The sequence below is a fragment of the Lissotriton vulgaris genome, chromosome 1_1 (genome assembly GCF_964263255.1).
Source record: "Lissotriton vulgaris chromosome 1_1, aLisVul1.2, whole genome shotgun sequence".
In the NCBI taxonomy this organism is placed as follows: domain Eukaryota; kingdom Metazoa; phylum Chordata; class Amphibia; order Caudata; family Salamandridae; genus Lissotriton; species Lissotriton vulgaris.
In genome coordinates, this window is record NC_141685.1 from 2,118,691,707 (window position 1) to 2,118,717,827 (window position 26,121).

Sequence of the window (26,121 nt, forward strand, 5' to 3'; positions counted from 1 at the left end):
TCTTTGTGGAGTGTTGCTCCGTGGGTACTTAGTCTCTTTAGGACATCCCTCAGGTGCTTGTGGTGCTCCGATGCGGTGGCAGAATGTATCAGGATGTCATCGCTGACATTGATGACTCCCGGTAGTCCTGAGAGGAGCTCTCGGATGGTGTTCTGGAACACCTCCGCCACTGATGAAATGCCGAAGTTCAGCCGTTTGTAACGTCAGAGCCCCAGGTGGGTCCTAAAGGTGGTAATGAAGTGACTTTCCTCCGCTAGGGGCAACTGATGGTATCCGGCGTTTAGATCTATCTTCGAGAACCACTTCGACCCATTTAAATCAGCGACAATGTCATCCATGGTAGGGGTTAGATGCCTCTCTCTTCGGATCGCCGTGTTCGGTAGCCGCATATCGATGCACAAGAGGATAGCGCCTGGTTGCTTGGGCTTTTCTACAATAACCATGGGTGACACCCATGGAGTGGGCCCCGTGACCTTCTCGATGACGCCCAGGTTTTCTAGTTTTTCCAGTTCCTTCTCCACCAGTGGACGTAGGTGGAAAGGTATCCGACGGTGGCGCAAGGCGGTGGGAGTGACTGATCTATCAATATGCAGCTTGACGAGCTCACATTTGATGCAGCCCAGGCCTTTGAACAGTTCGGGGAATCGTGCCAACAGTTCATCCACTTGATGCGCTCTTATTCGATTAGCAAAAGCTATAAGTTTCAAATCTTCTGCTGTGTGACTGCTTATCAACGTATCGGCCTCCCGGTTAATGATATGGATCGTTGCCATTACCTGTGACTCATCAGCCTGGATTGGTATTGTTATTTTCCCTTTTAGGGGTAATGGGGTGTCCGCTCCATAAGCAAAAATTCTCGTCTTGGATGGCATTACCTCGGGCCGTGGGCGTAGTTTGTTGAATTGTTGCAGGCCCATCACATTGACGGTGGCGCCGGTATCAATTATGGCCTTGACCTCATTTCCCGCCATCTGCACGATGCACGTGGGCTGTGGCCGTTGTCGCTGTTTAAGCTCTCGTGCAAATGAGACGATGTATGCCTCCTCATCCTCCGACTCTGAGTCGTCGTACACTGTGGGCAGGTGTTTCTCTGCTCTTGCTGGTGGTGTGCCGTTCAGTGATAGTTGGCGGACGGCTTTTGTGGGCGTCCGTGACTTTCTGAATGTCTTTGACGTGTTTCTTTTGCGGCACAATGGTGCAAAATGGTTAGGTATTCCACAGTTTGCACATGTTTTCCCCTGGGCCGGGCAGTCCTTGGCCGCGTGAGGTTCATGCCCACAATATCCACATCGCTCTCTAGGTGGATCCCTCCGATATTTTTTTTGCGGTGGTCCCCGTGGTTAGGACCGTACTGCATCCGCCCGCTCCACTTTAATGGTCTCTGTCTTGACCTGTGGCTGGTGTAGTGCCTGTTCCATGGCGGAGGCTCTGACGCTTGAGAGTTCATGAGATCTCGCGAGGATTAAGATGTCTTCCAGCGATATACCCGGTTTGCGTAGGATTACCCCTCTCAGCGTTTTGTCTCGGCATCCTTGGATGATCTGCCGTCTTATGGGTTTTGGTTGGTCTTCGTCGGTGGAGCTAGCCAGCTCCCTGACGCGGGCATGGAACTGGTCCATCGTGTCACCTTCCCTCTGACGTGCTTGTCCCAATTTGAAGACCTCAAAGTCTACATTTAGTTGGGGGTCAAAATGGCCGTTCAAAGCAGCGACCGCTGCGTCATAATCGTCCGCTGGCCCTGTGTTGGGCAGGTGCTTGAACAGTCTAAATATTTCATTGCCCGCATAGTGTAGCAGAAGCGACCATTTCACCGCTTTGTCAGTCTCCCTCGTCACGACAAAGTAATTTTTCAACCTTTCAAGCCATATCTTCCATCTGGGGGAGGCCGTAGGCGGGTCTACCGCTTCGCTGAATGGTGGTAGCACCCCTGTGGCGGCATGCTGGAATGGGATGTTGATGACTGGCGCCGGCGCGTCTTCGTCCGCCATGGTGGTGGTATGACTGGGTGGTGTCAGTGGGTCCCTCCTGACTATTTCCCTTCCCTGGCTCCGCGACGCCACGTGGCAGCTGAGTAGCTCACCTCAGTTTCGTCGCGATATCCGTAGGCCTCTGGGATGCCTCGTGGTAGGCACGCTGCAGGACGTGTTCCTTCCCGGGTGACGTCAGTTCCAGGCGGTGTGTGAACGTAGCGGGCTGGTCTGGAGGCTACTCTGCCGCCGGTCACTGTGAGAGGGCACTCTAGGGCGTAGTGGGCACGTCCTCCACTGAAGTCCACAGCACCCATGCACTGTGGGAGTCTTTTCCGGGCGTTTTCTGTGTCTCACGCGCAATGCGTGAGCAAATGCGGGGTGCTGCGTCGGTCCGTGACTCACGCGAGATGCGTGGGGAACGGCAGGGAGTCGCGGAAGACGGGCCGGCTTCGCGCCCTTCAGCGCCGCTTCCTATACCCCGCTCCAGGGGAGGTGCTGTGGCCCAGGTGGTCCCTCCACCCTGCTCCAGGGGTGGTGATATGGCCCAAAGGCAGAGGCACAGACAGGCACGCAGGCCCCAAAGTAGCAGGGTGCACCCAGCAGCAGACACGCGGTAGGCACCGCGGGACAGAGCAGGTCGCTCCGAAAGGGCACAGGTGTGCGAGCGAGGGTTGGGCCCCCTCCGCTCGTCGCCAATGTTCTGTCCTGACTTTGGGGGAGCCACAAAGGGCCTGTTTGGGCTCACGCTCTTGCGCGGGGGCTGGACGCTCAGCAGTAAGGACATGCACCGACACCTGTGTCTTGGTCGGAAGTGACGTGCCCGAGCGCGCGTCCTTCTTTTATTTCACGCCGCAGGCCACGCCTGGCCTGTGGATGTAGGGGTGCGTGTGTAAGCTAGACCGCTTACGGACATTACACAGTACACATCCTATGTGTGGGGTGATGCCCTTCACATCAGGGTAGACTCCAATGTGGAGCACCCACAACAGAGGCACAAAAAGGTGTGAACTACCTCTACCTGGCTGTGAGCAGCGATAAAGGCAGTAAACAGGAAGGAGACAAAAGGATGTTACCTAAAAGACTTCTCACACTAAACAACCGAGACTGCAGATCCCCTCCTCCCACACCATCCACCAAGTGGCAGTGGAACACTTAACACGATCTACTTGTAGCAAAAAGACCTAATAGAATTTCCATAGCAGCTTTGTCTAATTTGCCCTCATTCGACCGTGTAGGTCTCCTCCTTCTTGCATCAGTTGTGATACACTTCCACTGTCTGAGAAAACACCATCACTGCCATCTTGTATACAGGAACAGGCCAGCAGCTTAAAACATGTTCTCTACTCTGCTTTGCTTATATTACAATGTATATACTATAATGGCCACATGCACCAACACACGCAATGTACACTTAGATGGGATTAGATGACAGGGCATAAATCTGACTGGGAATTGGCAAGATGGTCTCAGCCAGTGCCAAATAACACATGTTTGTGAGTGAGTGAAAAACATGTATTTACAGACTAGAGAGGGAAGATATTTAAATCAAACCCTCTTCTTTATTCTGCGCCAGCTCCCCTTGCTCATCGTACACACCCTGAACCAAGTTTGTAATAATCCAGATCAGGTTTAAAAGTACAGCTCTTTGCTTGGCACACAGCCCACTCAGGCTCTTAATATTTAAATGCTGTGTACACTTGTAATTGCACGTTATAGAGGTCTGACCGTGATGTGGTGCACTATGCGTAATGTTGATTCTTTCTACAGTTTACATTCCCCGATTGCTTCCTAATTCTAGAAAGCCTTCTCCTATTATACTCCAAAAACCCTGCATGAAAACAAATCGACCTTGCCTCACTTCCCCTTGATTCCTCTCTTTTCTTTTTCAGTGAGACAATCTTCTGACCTTCCATCGTCTGCATGTCTTCTATTTCTGAATGTAGCCTCTTCACACTCCTGCCTGCCTTAATCACTCCTATCGTAAGTCTGCAATTGGCTGATACCTCATTACATAGACCACAGCCCCTCCTCTTTAAAAACGTATCCCTGCAACCTGTCATTACCTAATCTCGATCATACTATCCTTCTCACCTGTCATTCACCTGAAACCACATAGCCCGACTAATGTTCACACCTAACCTGTAAAAATATAATCTATCACAAAGTTACCGGGGGTCAGCATGCAATTGATGTTTGCGTGCAGATAACTAATCACAATAAGTACTGGATAAACCACTGATCTTGGGTTCAGGAGTAGCTTGCTGCTCACCACAGAGCAATTTTTATACTTTGTAATGCAATACAACAGTGAGAACACCATCAGATCAGGAGTAGCAAGTGAATTGAAAAAGGCAAGAAAGCCATCTAATCAGAGGCAAGATGCAAAGCCAAAGCCCAGTGTCAGTATATTTGTTTAACAACCGGTTATAATGTTGTTTGCGACAAACACCTGAGGCCGCTTTTAACAAGATCACAAAAAAGAAAATAATGAAGGAAGAATGGAATCAAGATTCAAGAAATCAAAACGATATTCCTCAATATTTTCTCCTTCTCTTTACATTCACTACATCTATCTTGGCTTGTCCAACCTCGGGCAGATCCTGCTTCAATCTCAGAGCAGCCAAGAAAGAAATATCCAAACCCTCCTACATTTTCTCAACTATTTAGACAATCTCCAACAAGTCCCTGGACAAATTCTTTATGAGCTTCAACTATTGAAAGTCTGACTTTGGTGTTACAATCAGAAACAATGAGTTTATGTATTTATTTGTGAGTTTTATATAGCTCGAACCTAACCCCAAGGTATCAGAGTGCTTTACTGAGTAAGCACAGCAATAATAACATGCGGTACATCACAGGTGCATAGAGATAAACATAGTAATGGTAAAAATAAGCACAACAATAATAACATGAGGAACATAAAGGGTACATAAAATATATATAGTAGTGGTCAAAATGCAAAAAGTATATATTAAAGGTAAAATTAACCACAACAATATTAACATGAGGTACGTAAAGGCTACATTAAAATATATATAGCAGTGGTAAAAATGCAAATGGTGTACGACGGGGAATGAAGCAAAATAGCAGGCCATACCAGGGTTAAAAAAAACACTGATTAAAATACAAAGTAACATTTGTATAAAAGAAGAGTCCGTTAGACAGGATACATGACAGTAGAAAGTCCTGAAGTAGATATGAAAGGGAGTGGCTAGGGAAGGACAAGTAGATGCATAGATTAGCCCATGGTAGTGAAGGCACATGGCATCTTAGAGCTAGTGTTTAAGGCAAGTTAGCGCTTTACGGAGTAGGAACGATATCAGTAACACAAGATACGGAGATAGAAAACATATAGTAAACCATGGATAGTGGCAGCATATAAGCAGAATAGCTTACACTTCGACTGTAAAACAAAGAGGAATATGATCAGGAGCATACGTAAAAGATACAGATTGGGGGACTAGTGGCACAGTTATCCCTGAGGTAGCGATGCATAGAATAACAAGGGGGGTGATGTAAAACATATATCCAAGGCTCAGGCAAGTTACGGAGTGATGGAAGATAGTCGACAAAATAAAGAGCGGGGTCAAACGGAGTGGAGGCGTGGCTAAGTCTTCAGCGAAAGAGGAATTTGTTGGTTAGGAATTTTTTTTGCTTCTTTTTTGAAGAGGGATGTGGATGATCTCGATGGGGGGAGTTCCAGATGAGGCCACTCTGGAAAAAGGACACATTAGTAGGGTTTCTTTTTCTTGAATTTTTGTGACTTGAGCAGTAAGGAGCTTGTATTTCTGGAGAATCTGTTCTCACTCAAAAGGGTCAGTTTCTGGGCCAGATAGTTAAGGGGTGCTGTGGTGCAAAACATTGAGTCATGCAAGCAGTTTTGAGACCCATCCTGGCCTCAAGTGGCAGCCCATTAAGTGCACATAGGTCAGGGGTGATGTGACTACTTTTTTTTTAGAACCTATGATGATCCTGGCTGCTGAATTAAGAGTGGAGGAGCAAAGGAGCTTTATTGTAGACCCACAAGGTAACGCTGCCATAGTCTAGTTTCAGATGGAGAAGTGCCTGATTAGCAACTCCACCAAGTGTTATCTCGACCAGGAAGTCAGAACAGCTGTCCTCTTTAGAGTGGCAGACCTTCTGAAAAAGACAGATTCTATGTCTCTAAAATTCTGAGAAACAGTCATTGGGGACCAGATATCAAGAAACTGAGAATGTGTTGCCATTTTAGAGGTACATTCCCAGAATACATATTTCATGGTAGTAACTCTATCATTTGACATGGGCAATGGTGGAATTATCAACAGAATTCCTTACCATCCCCAGACTGGTTCATGCTGTGTGGCAGACAACAACTTTACTGACAGAGAATCCTCCGCCATCATGTCAGATAATTTCAATGCAGCAGATTTTCCACTGCCAGTCTTTGACGCAATGGCGGACGGGAAACCACCAGCCAACTTCCAAACAGGTCCTTCAGATGTTATTGGTGTAGCTGAACAAGGCATGTACTGAAAAATGTCATGGAGTGGCAAGGAATGATTTTACCAGATAAAGTAAAAAGCCTTTTGTATCATCCACAGGTTTAGCTTTCTACTGCCACTGACAATAATATTCATCGAGATGTCCAAAAACACAGAACAGGTCGAGCCAAAACCAATACACCTGATTGTGGCTGCTTGCAGAAACAGAGGGATTGGAAAGAATGGAGATATGGCATGGAATTTACCGTAAGTAGAAAAGAGCCCTCTAACTAGACATAACGTACATGACTTGAGACACTAAATATCAAAAACATTTTGCATCAGTTCTTCTGCATATTGTACGAATGTATTCGAATCCACCTGGACAAACCTCAAGCCACCTGAATTTTCAGATATTGCACGTTTGCCGTCTGAACACCATCAATTTCAGAGTTTATGAGATAACTATGAATATACTTATGCCTGCATGTTTAATATACACAGATCGAATGGTCGAAGCACGTTCTGCCTTGAACTAGCCAAAGGAAACTCAGTATTCAGTTTTTTGGTGGTGGAGAGACTGTTTTTAAGATGCAATAATTGAAAGTAGATACAAAGTATTGCTTCTTAGCTTTAGCTTGATAATGCACCAGTCTGCTTCACCTGTTTTTATGCATTCTTGACAATATAGAAAGAGTGAACCTTGGCTCCAGCCAGAGTATTATTACCCTCTCACCGCAAAGATGCCTGTTTAGTGTGTCATTCAACATTTAGGAAGTGCTTCCTTTGAAATCCTTGAGGAACTATTTACACATAAATGTACAAGCATCATCACCACTTTCACATTTAGTACTTCATCTCCTCTATGCAATCCATAGAGTAAGGAATCCTTTTTGATACTTTGTTTCCGAACGGTGCCAAAGCCAATAGTTCTTGCTTTAATTTGATAAACAGCATTGATGGATGCAACCCATGCACACATTTTTTGTCTTTAGCTATTATTGCATGCATCTGCATATTAAAGCCGAGCCTATTGGCTTTTCCAATGATTGTTTATGTTCAGTGGAAAAACTTGAATCGTTGAATAGCTCAGTGGCTCGGTGTTAGCAAACTGAAATGCCTTTTATAGTGGACATATTGCCCAAAGTAATAGTAATAGTATTCGTTATAATGTATAGGAGGTTGAGTCATCAATATCTGGGTTTGATCCTCAGAACGCGAGGCTACAAAAAGATATCTTCATGTACTATTTCAATAACTTTTTGGAGTGCTCTTTGCAAAACCTCTTCATATAAATATGTGTAACAGTGTCTTGATGAGATCCTACTGATATGATAGATCCATCCAACATTTTGTTTACATGATGTAGAACTAATCTAATATGTAATATTCTCTGTTTTTATTAAGGAATGAATTTCAGTACTGTTTAAACACAATCACGACCGTACAAACTCTTGGTAAGTGTTGACTAATAAAATGTCTTTTATGTCTTCATTATGTTGAAAGTCCAACTGGATATCAATTTTTTTATATCATATCTTGGCATATTTCGTGTTTTTCGAATCAAATATGAACATTTGCTGATGTCAAATGAGTTCGACAAAAATGAATTTGTTATTTACGCAGTGATCCAATAACTGATAGTTACCATGTCAGTTATTTGACATGTTGCACTCTTATGTACACGTTGAGGCTATTAAGTACTTACAAAACAGAAACCTCAGAAATTATGTTTTTGGGATGATTTGGTGCTGAGCTGGGATCATTGTTGAAACTTTCTTTCATTTTGCTGCAGAGGATAAAATTACCCAGTCTTTTTTAGGTCTGGCCTTTGAGACAACGTTAAGTGTCTCACTAGACTACTGTTTTTCCAAAAATGTATTTATAATGAACATACATGGAGGGTCTATGGTCAAATGGCTTCATCTGTTGGTGAGTTACATTTTGATTCGCTGTGAGGAATGTGGATTTTTATGTGGTGTGGTTGTGCAACGTCAGTGTAAAATAATGTCGCAAATCTGTTTCCGGTCCATTCAAGTTCATTTGGAGAACCTTAGCTCACTCCAAGGTAGCTATGGCACAGAGCAGTCAGGCGTTTTCAAAGGAGCGGGTGTGAAGCATTATGTAGTACAAAAACAGTAAAATAATCAGAAAACATGTCCCAATAAAAATATGACAGTATTTTATCAAAATAGGTCGAATTTTATTTTAAATAGGTACCTCAACAACAAAAATCCAGCAGAGGTTCCGGAGATATGATTTTTTTAATTAACAAATCACTGCTTTTCAACTAATGCAATTAATATTTATAATGATCTGTGATAGCTGTTTAGGGTCAACCCTGACAAGAAACTTGAAAACAGCTATATGGGCACTCTTGGACATGCCAACTCCAATAGGTACCAATTAGTTCCAGAAAGACAGTTACCTGTTGCCCTTGTTATTTGAGAAGGAGGGGCACAAGAGACACCAGTGCTATATATCACACCCTGACCCATGGCCTTGTGTTTGTGGACTCTCTGGCCTCAAGTTTCAACCTGCACTGCACCGCAGAGGAGGATGAGGCACACAGGAGATACCAGCGCTAGACAGGGTGGCCTGACCCCCACAGTTGGCCGTTATTTATACCTCCTAGTAAGCGACACAATAGAGGAATTCAATGTGCCTGAATAGGCCTTCTCAGGCAGGATGGAGGCAGACCTGGAGCCCCACTTACACATTAATAGGCTGAGACCTGCTCTCAAGCAAAGAACTTAATTCTAGTTCAGTGTGCCTGTAGTCGGGCTGGCTCCACTGCAGAACAAAGTCCTGTGCACACGTATGAGGCTATTAGGTTTTAGTGTAAAAACCAACATTTTAAATAATTATTCTTGAAGAAATAACGAAGGTTGACATCAGGAGTTTCATGCAAGAGGATTTATATATCAATCCAGATCAGTACAGAAAGAAACAAACTAGTCGACACGTGTTTCCTCACAACGTGGTACAAATGTGACTCTTCAGGCCTGGGAAGGACATAAAAGAAAACAAGTAAAATAAAAGAAAAAATTCTAAAAGGTGCATAGTTTCAAGGAGCAAGAAGTAGAATGAACACGGGTGATCACACAGAAAGCACCTATAAAAGCTTTGGAGACCCTATGGTGTGTAAAGTACATTGTCAAAGTGACTCCATAACTCATAGAAGACCAAGGGCCATATGTATCAACATCCTGATTTTTTAGAAATTGCTATTTGAGAATTGCAAATAGGGATGTATGTAAAAAATCTCAATTTTTTTACGATTTCTTAATATTCCTTAATTGCGATTAGCAAATTACGAATCACAATTAAGGAATACTTTCCCATTCCTTTCTATGGGCCAGGAGGCCTGTAGGAATGAATGGGAAGTTATTCTCAATTTGCGATTTGCAATTATAGAATCGCAAATTGAGAATAATTTCAAGGGTGCAGGGGTGTCAAAAGGACACCCTGATGCACCCCTGAAATAGGCATGGGTGCACATGTGGCTCACATATATGCTCTAAGGGCATGTATGTGCTTCACATTGCACTTTGAAAAATGCAAAAAAGAGCATTTTTCAAAGAAATCGCAAATTACCACCAACTTGAAGTTGGTGGTAATTTGCGATTCCTTACGGCTACATTGCACTTTTTTGGTGCTTCTTACATTGCATTTAAGGAATCGCAAAATTTGCAATTCCTTAAATGCAATCGCAAAATAAGGAATGCAATTTTGCTTGATACATATGGGCCCAAATTTGTGGGGAAGTGGTGTGAAAATTGAAATACATAATGTAAACTGTTTGATGGTTGCGCAATGATGATCAGTAATCTAAGAGAAGACCAACACTATTTGCACAGTAGCAAGCCTGAAACAAAGAGCATGAAAATCAACACATGTGTGGGAATGGTAGTTTGTGGCAAAAAGGGAAACAGAGCGGCTTGAGATTTAAACAACAATAGTGCGCAATGATGATCTGCAATCTAAGAGAAGACCAAAAATTGTTTGAACAGTGGCAAGCCTGTAACAAGGAGCATGAAAAGTAACGCATATGTTGGAATGGTAGCTTGTGGCATAAAGAAAAACCAGGCGGCTTGAAGTTTAAACGACAATATTATGAAGGAACAGTGCGAAGCCAAGTTCTTGTCACAAATACTGAGCTATCATGAACACGGTGGCATATGCAAAAGGATGATGTAGGACAATCGAAACTTTATGACAAAGTAGGTAAAGAAGAGATAAACACCACGAAGAGGCACCAATTCGTAAAAACTTTCTTTCGCTAAACATAGGTAATACATGTTTGGGAGGTAGGGGTGGGGGAGAGTGAGCAGACCAAGAAACCGAAAGAGTGTGAAAAAGGCCGCTTTAATGAAACAGGTGCACATTTACAAAAACATAACCTTGGCAACAGCCTAACAATCTAAAACCTTACCAAATTTGTTTGTATATTTCAAACCCCCAAAACCCGCCCCCGCCCCTCACCCTCCATCAAACCCGCCCCCACCCGTACATACCCAATCACATAATAAACCATACCACAATCCCACAACAACATTATAACATCAACATTTCCCAAAGCCATAACTCAAAACCCCAATTACATCCCAAGCCGATCCAGATCCCCCAACCCATATCTCCGAACACCAACTCAACCTGTACAACTTCCCCCAACAAATCCAACTTCAAAACTAACGGGTCCAATCATGGCCCAAAAACTGGCAATCCAAAATAATCTGCCCGCACCTGTTCCAAGCGACAAAGATAACAACACAGCAAAACCCCTATGTCCACCTGTTGCAACCAGCCGCCAAAATAAATAATAAATGCAAAAGAAAATAAGGAAGACAGAAAAACATTGCAGAAAATAAGGGAGGGAGGGAGGGACAAAAACTAGCTGCAAAACCAACCGGCCACCAGGTCACCTAAGCCTAAAATGGTGTCCGGAAGGAGGAGCCCCACCCATTTATAGGCTGGGCTCCAAAAACAACCAAAAGTAGCCCAAAAGAAGCCCAAATGGAAACTGCTAGAAAAAGACCCCCACCCAAACCTCCCAAACAGCCCGGGGGAGGAGACCTCCCAGGGGTCGGCTGCCCTCCCCAAGCCCCCCTTGGGAGGGAGTGGTGGGGGAGAGTGAGCAGACCAAGAAACCGAAAGAGTGTGAAAAAGGCCGCTTTAATGAAACAGGTGCACATTTACAAAAACATAACCTCGGCAACAGCCTAACAATCTAAAACCTTACCAAATTTGTTTGTATATTTCAAACTCCCAAAACCCGCCCCCGCCCCTCACCCTCCATCAAACCCGCCCCCACCCGTACATACCCAATCACATAATAAACCATACCACAATCCCACAACAACATTATAACATCAACATTTCCCAAAGCCATAACTCAAAACCCCAATTACATCCCAAGCCGATCCAGATCCCCCAACCCATATCTCCGAACACCAACTCAACCTGTACAACTTCCCCCAACAAATCCAACTTCAAAACTAACGGGTCCAATCATGGCCCAAAAACTGGCAATCCAAAATAATCCGCCACCCAGAAAGCAGTGGGGGGGAGAGGCCGAAGGGGAAAGACCCCCCACCTTTCTGCCCCCCAACAAGAAACCAAATAACCGGGGGAAAAAAGGGGGGGGGAGTAGACAAGAAGCAGAAAACACCAACAGAACATTCTACTCACCCAAAAAATTCTGAATTGTCAAACAGCGAGACAGTAGTTCTCGCAACTCAAGGAGATATAAATCCATCCCCATCCTGGACAAATGAACTCCATCGCCTTTAAAAAATTCCACCACATCGTACCAAATATCACTATGCACAATACGCCCGAAACCTAAATCCCTACAAAACTGAGAAACCTCAAGATTGAGTTTCCTATGAGATTTATCAATGGCCTTTGGTTTCACAGCATTCCTCCAAACCCTCCTAGGAATCAACTCGGTCCACAAGACGTGGCACCCTGACCAATGCTGATGTAACAAAGAAAGATCCTTTTTCATCGCACGAAGGAGAAAAACACCCTTAACCAAACCCAAATCATTTTCCCCAAGATGGATAACTAAAATATCTGGACAAACCCCCCCTACCAACCAAGAATTGAGGGCTGGAATCAAGTCTTTCCACAACATACCCCCCTTTCCCTTCCAAACAATATTAAATAAACAATCATTCAACCCCAACATTGAGCCAAAATAACTCAGACGAGCTTGAAGTTGCGCTCTCTTTATGAACGAATGACCCACGATCCACACAGTTAAGAACTCGGCGCGAGGACCAGCCACGGAACCTGAAAAAGAAAAAAGTATCAGAGAGGCAAAACAGAAGCAGACGCAAGCCCTCCCCTAGTTTCCCTTCTGACATAGCGCTGAAAGCAGTTTGAAGTCCAGCGCCCCAAGCCCATGATGTCTTCCCTCGACCAACCCCTGTTAAAGGCCTCGGTTGCAGCCCCAATCCTGAAAGAGTGTGTACCATATAAAGTCTCATCGAGTCCAAGATGACGCAGCGCTTTTCGCAGTATCATGCGCAATTGATAATTGGTCACCACAGAACCATCCAAATGTCGAAAAACCTGATGCTCCAGAACCCCACCGAAAGCTCCCACCAGCAATGAGCCCACCGTAAAGGGCAAGTCTCCGGGGGGGAAACTGCCTCCAGCCAAATTCCCTTGCCCGAACTCCTCTGATCCGTCTTAGAATGAGACAGCCATATATGAACACCCCGAACCGACAACTGAACATCCCCCCACAAAATACCTTTTGAAACTTTATTGCCCAACAGCTCAGACACCCGAAACGCTCCAAAAAACATCCATACCATCAACGTGGCAAAAAGACAAGCTTCCGTCCGATCCGTACACACCACAGGGAACACAGATATGATATTGAACAACTTCTGCCAAGACAAAGGGGACCTGAGCGCACGAGCACAACCCCGTTCCCGGGACCACCCTTCCAACATTCTCCTACCCAATTCCCCAGCCGACGGAGCATAGCCCCATAACAACTTACCCATGAAAGAAACACCCGCTAACTTACCAGCAATTGTAACTCTGGATAAGCCTTTATCCATTAACCACAAAATCTTCAGACCTCTGCCAAAGAATCTCCCTTTTACAGGCTCCCGAAGCCAAAAACTCATTCCAGGCCAACTCGTACGCCAACTTAGTAGACGGAGCCAAAGAACCTAAAACCAATTAAACAACCCTGTGTTGCCTACCGTCCACAGATGCTCCGGCATGGGAGTCGGCTCCTCGTCTGCCTCCAAAGCGAGCCCACGGAATCTCTCCCACTGTGAACGAGACAAAGCATCCGCAATGTCATTGTCCACACCAGGAACATGTAGGGCCCTAAAGCAAATGTCAAACTTAAGGCAGCCTAGCACAAAAACTCTGAGAAGTTTGAGGATCTGCAGGTCCTTAGCAGATTGTTTGTTGATCACTTGAACCACAGCCATATTATCAATTCGAAAAAAGAACCTTCTTGTGAGCCAAATCCTGGCCCCACAAAGTAACTGCCACCACAACCGGGAACAATTCTAAAAAGGCAATGCTCCTGCCTCCATTCTTCCAACTCTCCGGCCATGGTTGTGCACACCACTTTCCTTGCCAGTACAAACCGAAACCCTCGCTGCCAGCTGCATCAGAGAAAATCTGAACATCCCACAACCAGTCCACCTCCCTACATAGAGGTACACCATTGAAAGAATGCAAAAAAGTGACCCACATACGCAAATCTTCCTTGACCCCTGCTGACAAATGAACTCGGTGATGTGGCAAGTAATGACCAGAGAGAGCCCTCCCCAACCTCCTACAGAAAGGTCTGCCCGCCCTGACCACCCTACATGCAAAATTAAGGTGACCCAGCCAAACTGGAACCTCCCTCACCAAAACGTTCTCCTTAGACAACATCACTCCCACCAACTCCAACATTTTTTGCTTCTTGTCTAGTGGTAGACGCGCCTGCATGTTCCGTGAATCAAGTTCAATTCTCAAAAAGGACACGGTCGCGCAAGGACCCATGGTCTTTTCAGGAGCCAGTGGCACACCCAAATGAGCCATAAGCGTTTGAAACGTTGACAGAGCAGTCTGGCAGTCCAAAGAATCTGCCGCACCCACAAAAAAGAAATCATCCAAGTAATGTGTGACCAACGTATGTCCACTTTGTTGAGTGAAAAACCATTGTAAGAACGTACTGAATGTTTCAAACAATGCACATGACATAGAGCAACCCATTGGCAATGCCTTGTCCACGTACCATTTTCCAAGGAAATGGATATCCAGAAGACTCCAGTCCTCAGGATGGACTGGAAGCAGTCTAAATGCCGATTTAATATCGCATTTTGCATTCAAAGCAGAAGGGCCTGCCGTTACAACCAATGCCATAGCCACATCAACAGAAGAATAGGACACAGAGGCAGCTTCATTGTCGATAAAGTCATTCACCGACCCACCCTCTGGCCAAGACAAATGTTGGATGAGCCGGAACTGCCCCGGCTCCTTTTTGGGGACCACTCCAATAGGGGAAAAAATCAAATTCTCTAAAGGCCAATCATCAAAAGGACCTGCCATTCTGCCCTCACACACTTCCTTATTTAACTTGTCCTGGACCACAGCAGAATGCTCACTTGCAGACTTTAAGTTCTTAGACCAACGCCTCAATCTAGAACCCTTGTAACCCAGATGAAAACCATCCCGGAAACCTGATAATAAAAACGCCCGCCGCTCAGCGGGCTCATAGCCCTGTAAAGCGGCAGCCAGATGAAGAACATTAACTGGCGTATGAGCCTTTGGGCCCAGTGCCAGATGACGATTTCCTTCCCCTGGGAGCTGGAGGTGGCTGTGGTGCAACATAAGATCCTGACCCCTGCTGTGGCCCCTGGTGACCCCCGGAAGGCCTAGGACCCCAGCATCTCGACAAGGGGTGAATTTTCCGTCCACATTGAGAACATTCATGCCGGAACTTGCAAAATTCTTTATTACACGCCCCTTTATTGAAATCCCAACAAGTGCCTGAACTGGATTGTGCTGGCGAACTGGCCCCCACCCCTCCCCGGGTGGGTCGCGCCTGAAAGGGGCGATAAACCAAAGGCAAACCACTAGCAGTAAAAATAGTCTTACCACTAGCAGAGGAACCCATAGTATGCTGCCAAAGGTCTGTGTCTAACTCCCCCCATTTCGCCTCCGGGTCCCAGGCCATGCGCGCCCTGAACTCTTCATCATACTGCGCCCATGCAAAATCATTCCTCGTTATCTGTGCTTTTCGAATAACATCCATATATTTAAACAAGGAAACACAGCGCTCAGGGAACTTTTCGCAATAGACGCTGGCATAGATTAAAAAGGCCGCCGTCCAGTTCTCGATATTCAAAGGAACTTTCGGGCGCTTAGCCAACTCGTATTCCTCTTCTTTAGAACCTTCTTTGGCCCGGACCTCCCTGTGTAACAATTTCAACAGTTCCACATACTCACCATTCCATATCCTTTCCTTGGTGCTAAGCATTAAATGAGCCCCCAAGGGCTTGGTAACACTCATATAGGGCAATTTTTTGATCTTCAACTCTTTACTATGCAAAACATTTTTTGGGGTGTCCAAACCAACTGTGGAGGTACCACTGTCCACTTTTGAACTAACTCCTTTATCCTCATCGGCCGTACCCACACTTTGGTCTTTCACAAAGCGACCCTTACCATCCGTTCCACCAGAAACCAAATCCACCCCAATCCCAACAGACACCATTTTAGGTTGCACATGATGTTCGACATTCTCACCTGGGCGTAACAAAGGAGGCTGACTGGGCTCCGTCCTCCATGCTGTACGCGAACCGTCATCCGCCCTCCGAGGAGCCCGCACCGAGGGGCCGAGCACTCGTGGTCTGGACAACTCTGCATGACTCTGCACCACCGGTGCCTGTAACATACCACGAGAGACATGAGAATGCCCCCCCCCGGACACCACTTCCCGCACCTCGCCCTCCTCAGGGCTATCCTCATCATAATCGAGAATTAAAGACTCCTCTAACTGGGGAGGAGCAGGCAACACCACATTACTCTGAACATTTGCAACCGTTTGTGAACTTCCACGGGCCTTACCAGCCCTCAACTGTGACCGTGGCAGGGAGGCCGACTGTACGCGCTGGTACCCTCCTCCGCTATTACCACTTACAACCGTTTTTCCAGCCGGCAAAACCAAATTAGAACCTCGAAGAACTTGTGGCACAAGAGAAGTCGTGCGTGACCTGCTCTCATGAACAGCGCTGAAATCCCTCGATGAGGCCAGTAAGGTCGCGCTTGACCCACTTACACTGCCTGTAGTGACGTCCCTCGTTGGGGCCATCGTGGTCGCGCTGATCCTGCTTGTGTTGGCCACGACGGGATGCCTCGATCCGCTCCACCCGCACTTCACCTTGGCGTGACTGGGCTGCCTGCCGCCCTACCAAGTCCGCAGCTCCAGGCCGATCTCTAACCTGTAAAGCAAAAGGCCGGACTGATGTGCCGGGTCCCTTACTACATAACACACCAGGAACCGAAGATAAAACACCTGCCGCTCTACCAAAACCCCGACCACTCTCCTGAAAAACAACGGTACCAACAGGGCGTTTCCCTTTAAGAACAGCGCTCAGCCGAGGGGGAGAGGGGGAAGGAGCACATACCTCTTCATCCGTACTACAATCTAACAAAGCCTGAAGAAACTCCGAAGCCGGACCCTGTACCTGGGGACCCTGAACCCCCGACCCCCCCCAAGGCACCCGAAACCCTATCCCTCCCACCCACTTGCAAACCTGGAAAATTTAAGTCACCAGACATAGCAGGCAAACCTCCAAGGCTCCCACTCCTCTGCCGGACCGAGATGTCCCTGAGCCCCTCCCCCCAGGCTGGTAAGACATCCAGACCACCCCAAGACCGAACCCTGACTCCAGATTGACACTCATTCAAAGGTTCCCCCACAGGAAAAGACCCTTCAACACGTCCAACTCCCTCAAAACCCCCCATCTGGGCCCACTCACCTTCCCCCACTGAACCACTGCATACAGAAACCACCTCACCCCTAACAGAGACCGAAGGGGAAAACAATAAAGGGCTAACTTGACCCAAATCTGCGGCAGCACCCCCAAAATCTCCAGCCAAATCAGCAATTTCAGGACCTGCAGGATAAGAAACTTTCTGTATGCGAGAAGGCATGAGTAAAATGTCATTCTGACCGTCCACAGGCGCTGAAAAAGCAGCCTGCCTGAGACCACCCTGATGAGAAAACACCTCAGACCCAGTATTAACTTTACCGCTTTGAAACGGTCGAGACGCCAATGCTTCGCACTCCAAAATGGCCTCCGCCCCTCCCCCACCGATGACGTCACTAACCGTCACCGCAGAGGCCGAGGCAGAGCGGCGCGTGCAACCACGCTGTCTAGAGGCACGACAACCTCATAATACAGGAGCTGAAACAGCTCTGCCACGTATTGCTACCGCCGATAAATCACCCGAAGCCATCTGAAAATCACCCACCAACCCAGGCCCACCAACAGCAAGTCCCACCCCACCCGCAGGCTCAGAAGGCCCCGAACCACTCCCCCTTACACCCGAGGACGCTCTCCTAGTTCTGGAGCGGCCCCTTTCACTTTCCGCCTCCTGCCGCCGACGTTTAGGAGAATAACATGCCGCCACAACCGCCGACACCCTAGCAGACGCCACACGCTGGGGACGCTGTGGCTCGACCTGCTCACGATCACCGATAACCAAATCCAAGCGTCCCGCTTCGCTAAGCAGACGAATCGCTTCAAGCACACGATAATCCTCGCCAGCCATCACGAACCTGAATAGACAATCCCTACAAATTCGAGACTGAAAAGACCTAGAAAAGCTAACCGACAAAAACTAGCTGCAAAACCAACCGGCCACCAGGTCACCTAAGCCTAAAATGGTGTCCGGAAGGAGGAGCCCCACCCATTTATAGGCTGTGCTCGAAAAACAACCAAAAGTAGCCCAAAAGAAGCCCAAATGGAAACTGCTAGAAAAAGACCCCCACCCAAACCTCCCACAGGGGTCGGCTGCCCTCCCCCAAGCCCCCCTTTTGAAAGGCGGAAACATAGAAAGCACTCGTACAGCATATTTTTGTGCACCATTTTTTAATACACAGACTGAAAAGCATTACAGAAAAAATACGTGACTTATTAGTTAGCGAACACTTAAAGTGACAGAAATGTCCAAAACAAATGGTGGGACATAACGGGAAACGGGATCGAAAATAAAGGAGAAAGGACAAATGTCGTATTAAAAGGCACTTCAAAGAATTTCACTGAGGCAGGGATGTGACTCTGAAACGGAAAAGGGTTCAATAGTGTAGCAAGGACCTAATACTCATTGTGTGAATCAAGGTAATGGCAATCAATACGCAAAGCGGAAGTACTTAAAACAGATTAAGGGATGGAACACTAGAGCATAAAAAGCCTCTATACGTGTCAGGACACGGAAGTGAGTATTTGTGCCCGAAGGTGGGGCCACGGCCTCTCGGCACCAATGAGCTAATAAAAAGCATACAAATGAAACAAGCATTGCAATGCAATAGGTCTCGCATTTATGCAAGTTTGAGCTATTCACATTTCAAATAAAAATGCCTTTTATTTTTGTTTTCGTTTTTAAAACTTAAACAAAAAAAGGCATACTCATTTACAATGCCAATAGCTTAAACTCACGTAAATGCGAGACCTATTGCATAGCAAATGCTTGTTCTCTCTTAGGAGGAAGGATTGTGACAAAATCAGATTGCACTGTCATCAATTTATAGATGAAATATCTGACCTTCTAGCCAGCAAGGTGCAGCACAGCCATAGTGAGGCGAGGCCATTGCCATGCCCTAGTAACACGACTTACCAGAACTGCACTTTAACCACAGTCCCTTTATAACACTGCTTGTCCACTGATTAGCATAGTGCCCCATCCACCCACGAGGGCACCCTAACAATAAAAGGGCAAGCACAATGGGTGCCAGTCATCTGCCCTGGAAACATGGCAAAATAGACCTGATCTCGACAATCCCAAGCCAGGATCGCCTTAGCTACCCTATTCATCATGGTTGAACAAATTCTATAAACTCTCAAAATTCCTTTAGGGGAGTGAGTAGGCAAAAACTTGGTGTGTGTTATCAGCGCCAAGCACCTTCAATGTATTCTATTTTTATATAATAATGTCTGAACCTCCCTCCCATTCCTAGAAGGGGGTTAGTGTGGAAGGGGCTCTTTCCTGCACCTTGAGAGAGCGCAGTGTGGAAGGGGCTCTTTCCTGCACCTTGAGTGGGCGCAGGGTGAAAGGGGCTATTTACCACATCTTGAGTAACACTCAACCTAATCTCCAGTGGTGGGCTGTGAAGAAGTAGCACCGGGCCCGTTGCTGAGCTAACAATGGTTTGGGAGAGGCTCTCACTGCAGGACGGGGTACAGTATGGATGTAAAACCTGCCATATTTACCTGCTAATGAGTAAAAGAAGAAGCTGGTAGAATAGACTCACCCCGCTTATACCTATCTGAGTGCTGTATGGTGTAGGAAGTGGCACTCCCCCTGCTGCCATACTCAGAGGGATAATGTGGGAGGGGAATTCACGCTACACTCTCAACTAGTAATTGCCAAGTGGAGATTGGTTTGTCAATGGCACCTGCCCGTCAGATGAGTGGGAAATTATGAGGAGGCGGCGGGCCTGAATTTGTTGAGACCGGCACCACACTAACGTTAAGGTCACAAGAAAAATCTGAATTCTGTTGGGGTGGGGGAGGTGGTGGGTGTTGTTCATTCTTCCTGAAGAGCTACATTGAAAACACTGCAAGCTTCTCCTGAAAAGGTGCACTTTCATGTGCATCACACACAGCAATCGCACAATATACAAGGTGCCATATGCTCACAGACAAATAATATTGCTGTACATATTCCATGTACATGCATGTTGCGGTCCACAAGAAACGGATTAGGAAGAAGAAATATTCAAGGCGTTTACAGATAAAGAGTAGGCGGTCGTCCGGGGCATCCCGACCTACGTCCCCAGTAACCAACGATTTAAACAAATTTAATTCTTTGTACTACATCGGGCCTACCTTACTCCTGCTAAAACCAACAGGTACTTCCTCCGCACATATCCGGCTTGTCCCCGCTGCCGGCAGTTATATGCCAACATTCTTCACATGCTTTGGGGTTGCCCGGCCCTGACTGACTATTGGAACTATGTGACGATCACACTCACATCCTGCACGTCCCGTACCATTCCCCTTACTTGGGAGGCCCACTTGCTGCACCTCTTCAGCAGAAGCAAAAAATATATGGTTGCCAGATGATTTCTAGACCTGTATCTAATAACAGCCAAATGCTTGATCACCAGGTGATGGAAATCTCCTCTGTTGCCCCACCCACTTGCCTGGCGCAGATCCATGTCCAACTGGGCTAAGGTGGAGGGTGCAGCACTACGTCAGGAGGACTTGCTTGACAGTCACATGTTCCCCCTAGCACCTCAGTGGGACACAATGGTTTCCAATCTCCAAGGGCTGAACATGGACACAGGGGACCCGAATGCGCTCCATGAGGTTGTTACTCAAGGTATATCCCCAGCTGGCGGGAACATAGAGTAGCGCTGACACCATAGCTGCCCCAACCCTTCTGTCTCAGGGCCCCATTATTACCATGTCCCAACAGTTTTTGGCCCTCCCGTTTACACTAGACATGGCAGCAGGTCTTAGGCGACTCCACCCTACCCTTCCCTAACTTATGTTGTCCTCATTTTGTTGTGCCCTATGTCCCCAATTGGGTTTGAACTGCAATATACCTGCACCGTTTACATGCTACCCGGTGCCGTGACTCGCCAGCATTGCTCTATCCTCCCTGGGACATTGACTCATTGTTGGAAATACCCACCATAACTTACATCTTTGTTTTTCCTGTTACTATTGGGTATTGTGCATCGTGCTATTGACACTCGCTTTTCTTTCTTTTACTACTTACTACATGAGCACTGCACAGACTTTATGTTTTATTAATAATGTGCAAAATGTTAATAAAACGATTTAAACAAAAACAAAATATTGGAACAGCAAGGAGAAGGCAGTGAAAATCAGGGAAAAGCAAGGAGAAAGCACTCAAAAGATGGGGAAAAAGCATGAACAATGCAGCCGCATGGGGAGAGCTAGGCCTGGGACCTTACTCTCATTAGGAGCCATGTGGCAGTCGGCTGCACAGTGTGTCACTTAAAGACTATGGTAAGGAGCAGAGGCTGCAGCTCTTGGGTCACTCTGGCTCACTGGTAGGTACTTGATTCACAATGCTGCTCACTGCAACACTCCAGTGAGTACTTGGGCTTCTTCTTGAGCACTATGGGCAAATGCCAACAGATTATGATTCTTCATCACGGTGGACGCTGAATGCTGTTTGAGGCCACGACCCGCATGAGGCTGCTAGGGCACCTCTTGGGACACTTAATCTTCCGGGATGGTTCCAACTTGACAGTACACTTAGCAGTTCCATGGTTATGCAGTTCAGTCCACTTGTGGGGTACAAAGGGTCACCATCAGGCACTCAGTTGGGCTGTCACATGTGCACACCGCTCCAGGTGCCTGGCATCTATGATGCATATAAATGATGTGGTTGCACTGCCTGATCCGGCAGTACTGCGAGTCCTTCTGCTTTTGCTTAGGAAGTCTAGGCCAGAGCAAATTATAGCAGCCTCTTGCATGGTACACTCCTCATGAAGTGTTGGCACTTCCTTTCCTCACTCATAGGTAGAATATCTCAGCATGTATCACAAAAAGGAGGAAGGGGGACTAGGAGCTGATAAAGGTCCAGTACCTGAGCTCAAAAAGACAGTATATGTTTCCAAAATGAGGGTTACTGTTCCTTGTAAGGCAGTAAAAAAGTGTCAAGTCAAAGAGAAAAGGAACTGCTATGTTCTGACCCAGTTTCTATGGGACAATCAACAAGAGTATTTCTTGTTGCTCTCACACATCCCTAGTGATGTCATGCTTCATCAATAGGCGGGTGCTCCTCATCGGGCCGGCGCTGCAATGACCTTGGGGTCCCCCGATGTGTCACTTTAGATTTTTCTCGCCATTTGATGAGTGTGAGGGTGTCCTAGTGGGGTAGTACAAAGTGAGTGGGGGACCTGTAGGGCATTGCAGCACTGGCCCGACGAGGAGCATCTGCCGGATGATGATAATGAAGCATGACATCCTCAGGGATGTGTGAGGGCAACAAGAAATAATCTTGTTGATTGTCCCTTAGAAACTGGTTCAGCACCTAGCAGTTCCTTTTCTCTTTGTCTTGAAACTTTTTTAGTGCCTTACCAGGAACAGTAACCCCCATTTTGGAAACCTAGGATATCTCAGCACCCAGGTCATTCCATTAAGTCCTCCTGCAGATTGGAGTCCAGGTGATGTCTCCTGCCTCTGGGAAGTTGTTTGTCAGTGCAATTCCAACCCTTGGCTGAAAGGAAGTCCTTGAGTACCTACTCCTCAGTTGAATAAACCGCAACAATGCACAACAATGGATCTTTATACTGTGCTTACATATACTGAATGCTCTTCCTTTGAGACGGTTGAGATCAGTTCCCCTTTTATGTGCCACATTCCAAGCCTGACGTCTGTCTTCATGTGATGTCATGTTCAGGATTCCAGGTTCATCATGAGCAGCGGAACCTTATATGAAATGGCCTATAAGAGTGCCTTCATGTCTCCTTGGTAAAATCCTGTCACTATAATTTACCATAATTGTTGTGTTAGGGGGTGCACTCCTGTTTTACTCCTTACTTTTTCTTTTCCTCCATGGTGCTGCAGCAAAGCCATGGCTGTCAACACTTGCTGTATTAAATAATTGGTTTATAACAAGTACTGGGACTTGATTGTGCTGCGCACTGTGCACTTAGTGACAAACACCATCAATATAAACATTTATTAGATAAAGTATTTATAAGATATAATGAATGTAATTACTTTAATTTATACTTATAGATTTCCCCTGAGGCAGGGACTTTCTATGTCCCGAAATGCATTGGGCATAAAATTCAATGTTGCATGGTCTTGTAAATACAATATTGTTTTCGAGTATTTGTATACAATGCACAAGATGTGAATTCATGTCAAAATGTCATTGACAGAGTGAAGTGCATATTTATGTTGATTTAAGAGTAAAAAAATCTTTTTGAAAAGAGTAATAAATGAAAAAGCGTTTGAATATAGAGTGTTTATATTGATGGTGTTTGTCACTAATTGCACAGTGCACAGCACAATCAAGTCTCAGTACTTGTTATAAACCAACTATAATTTACCAACCATGATACTCTGCCACCATGGAGTTCTTGACATGAAACCCACAACACAGAAAGTCCCCTGTTGTTGCAATGAAGATGCGCTTGGTACTCCACTCCTGTTTTAGGAATAGGCCCAGAACCTATCACTGTCAAAAGACCCTGGTCTAGGTCAATGCATGAACATGGGATTAGTGTGTGGCTGTGCCATAAAGCAAAATGCATGATGAAAGGTATGCAGTTCATTATTGCAAGCACAACAAAAGTCCAATCATATATCATTTAAATTGCACAACAGTTTCAAGAATATATTAGGAGTTAGTGTTCAAATAGCAAAAATTGGCAATAAAATGTTCAAGGAGACCATGTTTGCAAAAGTTAAAGTAATAAAGTATATACATTCAAGGGTCGATTCCGATCCTGGTAAAAAAACGTCCGTATGATTCGTATCCGGAGCCCTCTCCGTACGAATCGTACACATCTGTCCGAGTTGCGTAGTAGGATCCTTATGTCGTGAATCCGTCCGAATCGTTGCGATCTGTACGTATTGCAAGGCTGAAACCGTGAACCGTACGACTCGTACACATGCTGTGCGACCCAACGAGTATGATCCGGAACGGGGTATGAGGCCGCGAATTGTACGGCCCACGTCGGGTAAGGGCGATTCGTATGGAAAAGCACACAATCACATACACACCGTACAGTTCATACGCCCCATGATCGCGGGGTACTGTGCGTAGCCCTGCGATCATGGGGTGTACGCACCGTACCCCTGCGATCGCAAGGTATACGCACCATACACCCTGCGAACATGGGGTACAGTCCGTACAACCCATGATCGCGGGGTACAGTGCATAAACGCCATGATTGCAGGGGTACGCACCGTACCCCTGAGATCATGGGGGGTACGCAACGTAGCCGGGGGGAGTGCGTTCCTTACCTGTTTCAAGGCGAACTCTGCTTTTACGGCTGTTTTCGGCTCTCGTAGGAAAAGGGTCGTACGGTGCGTACCCGACACAAATCGTACTTGCTGGGTCGAAAAACCGGCCGCGAACCATATGGATGTCGCGAACAGCGGGTTTCAAGGGAGATTCGGATGGGGATTTCATTCGTACGGTCTCTGTACGATTCGTATGGAGTACAGCTCCTGGTACGAATCGTACTTCGTCGTACTTACGGGGGACGTTGCAGGGTACGATTTGTACGGGAAAAATGCCCCAAACGGCTATTCGGAGCGGTTTTTCCCAAATCGGAATCGACACCCATGTCTACATAAGGCCTATACGTTCTGTGACTGAGGTGATCAGATGATGTAAGTGACAAAGTCAATAAACCAAAAAAGCCCCGAAATGTGAGAAAAAACAAGGCAATAGACATCAAATGACTATCCAAGTTAAATTAATAATAATTCAGAGGAGCATGTATAAGTCTCACAGAATAAGAAAAGTCAGATCAGCCATCTTAATTTACGTGAAGTCTTTTTGCCATTGCAACCTACAAAAGTGCATGAAACCAGGAACCTACCACCACCATCCCCCAACATGAGACAAAATTGAATTTTGTCTGCTTCAGAACTGACCAAAGTGTCATTCAGCACTCTATATATCAATAAAGTCCCACTCTTGTAAGTGCCATACCTAAGAATATCAACAAAGTAATTGGTTCAGAAGTCGATATCGTAATCACACAGGGATCCAATATGAAGTAAAGAAAAGATAGGGCCTCACATATGAAAACTGACGCATCGCTGCGTGTAAACAGCGATGCGTCACTTTTCATTGCACCCTCCTTGCGACATCACTGATGCGTCATATTTACAGTATGACGCATCATGTCGCAAGGAGTTACAGATACGTCAATATTTCTGACGTATCTGCAGGCGCAAAAAATTACGCATTGCTGGAGTGTGCCACAAAAGTGACGCAACTTCAGCAGTGGGTCACTTCACATGGGGAAGTCCCATTTCAAATGTTCCTGCGTCAGTCTTACACCTGCTGTGAAGCAGGCATAAGATATTGACGCATTTGTGTCCTAGAAGTGGCGCAGTGAAATCTCAAAGATTTCACTGCGTCACTTCTATGAGGTTTACTTGCGTCAGAATGCCCACCCTGCATACATTATACCTGGTGCAGGTATAATGTAGTGCAGGGGTTTACAAAGTGACACATCTACCTAAATGCGTCACTTTGTAAATATGACACAACATGGCGCATGTTTTACGCCACTGGTGTGTCACAAAAAGTGATGCACCAGTGGCGCTAAAGTGGCGCAGGGTCTCATAAATGAGCCCCATCGTTTTTATTCTGTAAATGTCTTCATAATCATAAAAGCATAATACAACACTTTCATGGTAGCCAACCGATTTTATTCATAAGAACTCTTCAGAGCTTTTAATTCTTGTGCAAATCAAGTT

General features: G+C 46.1%; 1 protein-coding gene and 1 pseudogene across 1 annotated transcript in view; one reads left to right on the top strand and one right to left on the bottom strand.

Moving 5' to 3' along the window:
* The window catches only part of LOC147751686 (dihydrofolate reductase-like), a 111,564-nt gene that overhangs the window by 16,704 nt on the left and 68,739 nt on the right, over positions 1 to 26,121 (top strand). Inside the window, exons 2-3 of the mRNA XM_086939155.1 lie at positions 6,554 to 6,700; positions 7,841 to 7,890. Of these exons, the coding sequence (XP_086795281.1) occupies positions 6,594 to 6,700; positions 7,841 to 7,890 (157 nt within the window). The 5' untranslated portion in view covers positions 6,554 to 6,593. The remainder of the gene's footprint in view (positions 1 to 6,553; positions 6,701 to 7,840; positions 7,891 to 26,121) is intronic.
* On the bottom strand, positions 204 to 1,988 carry LOC147751687 (uncharacterized; annotated as a pseudogene).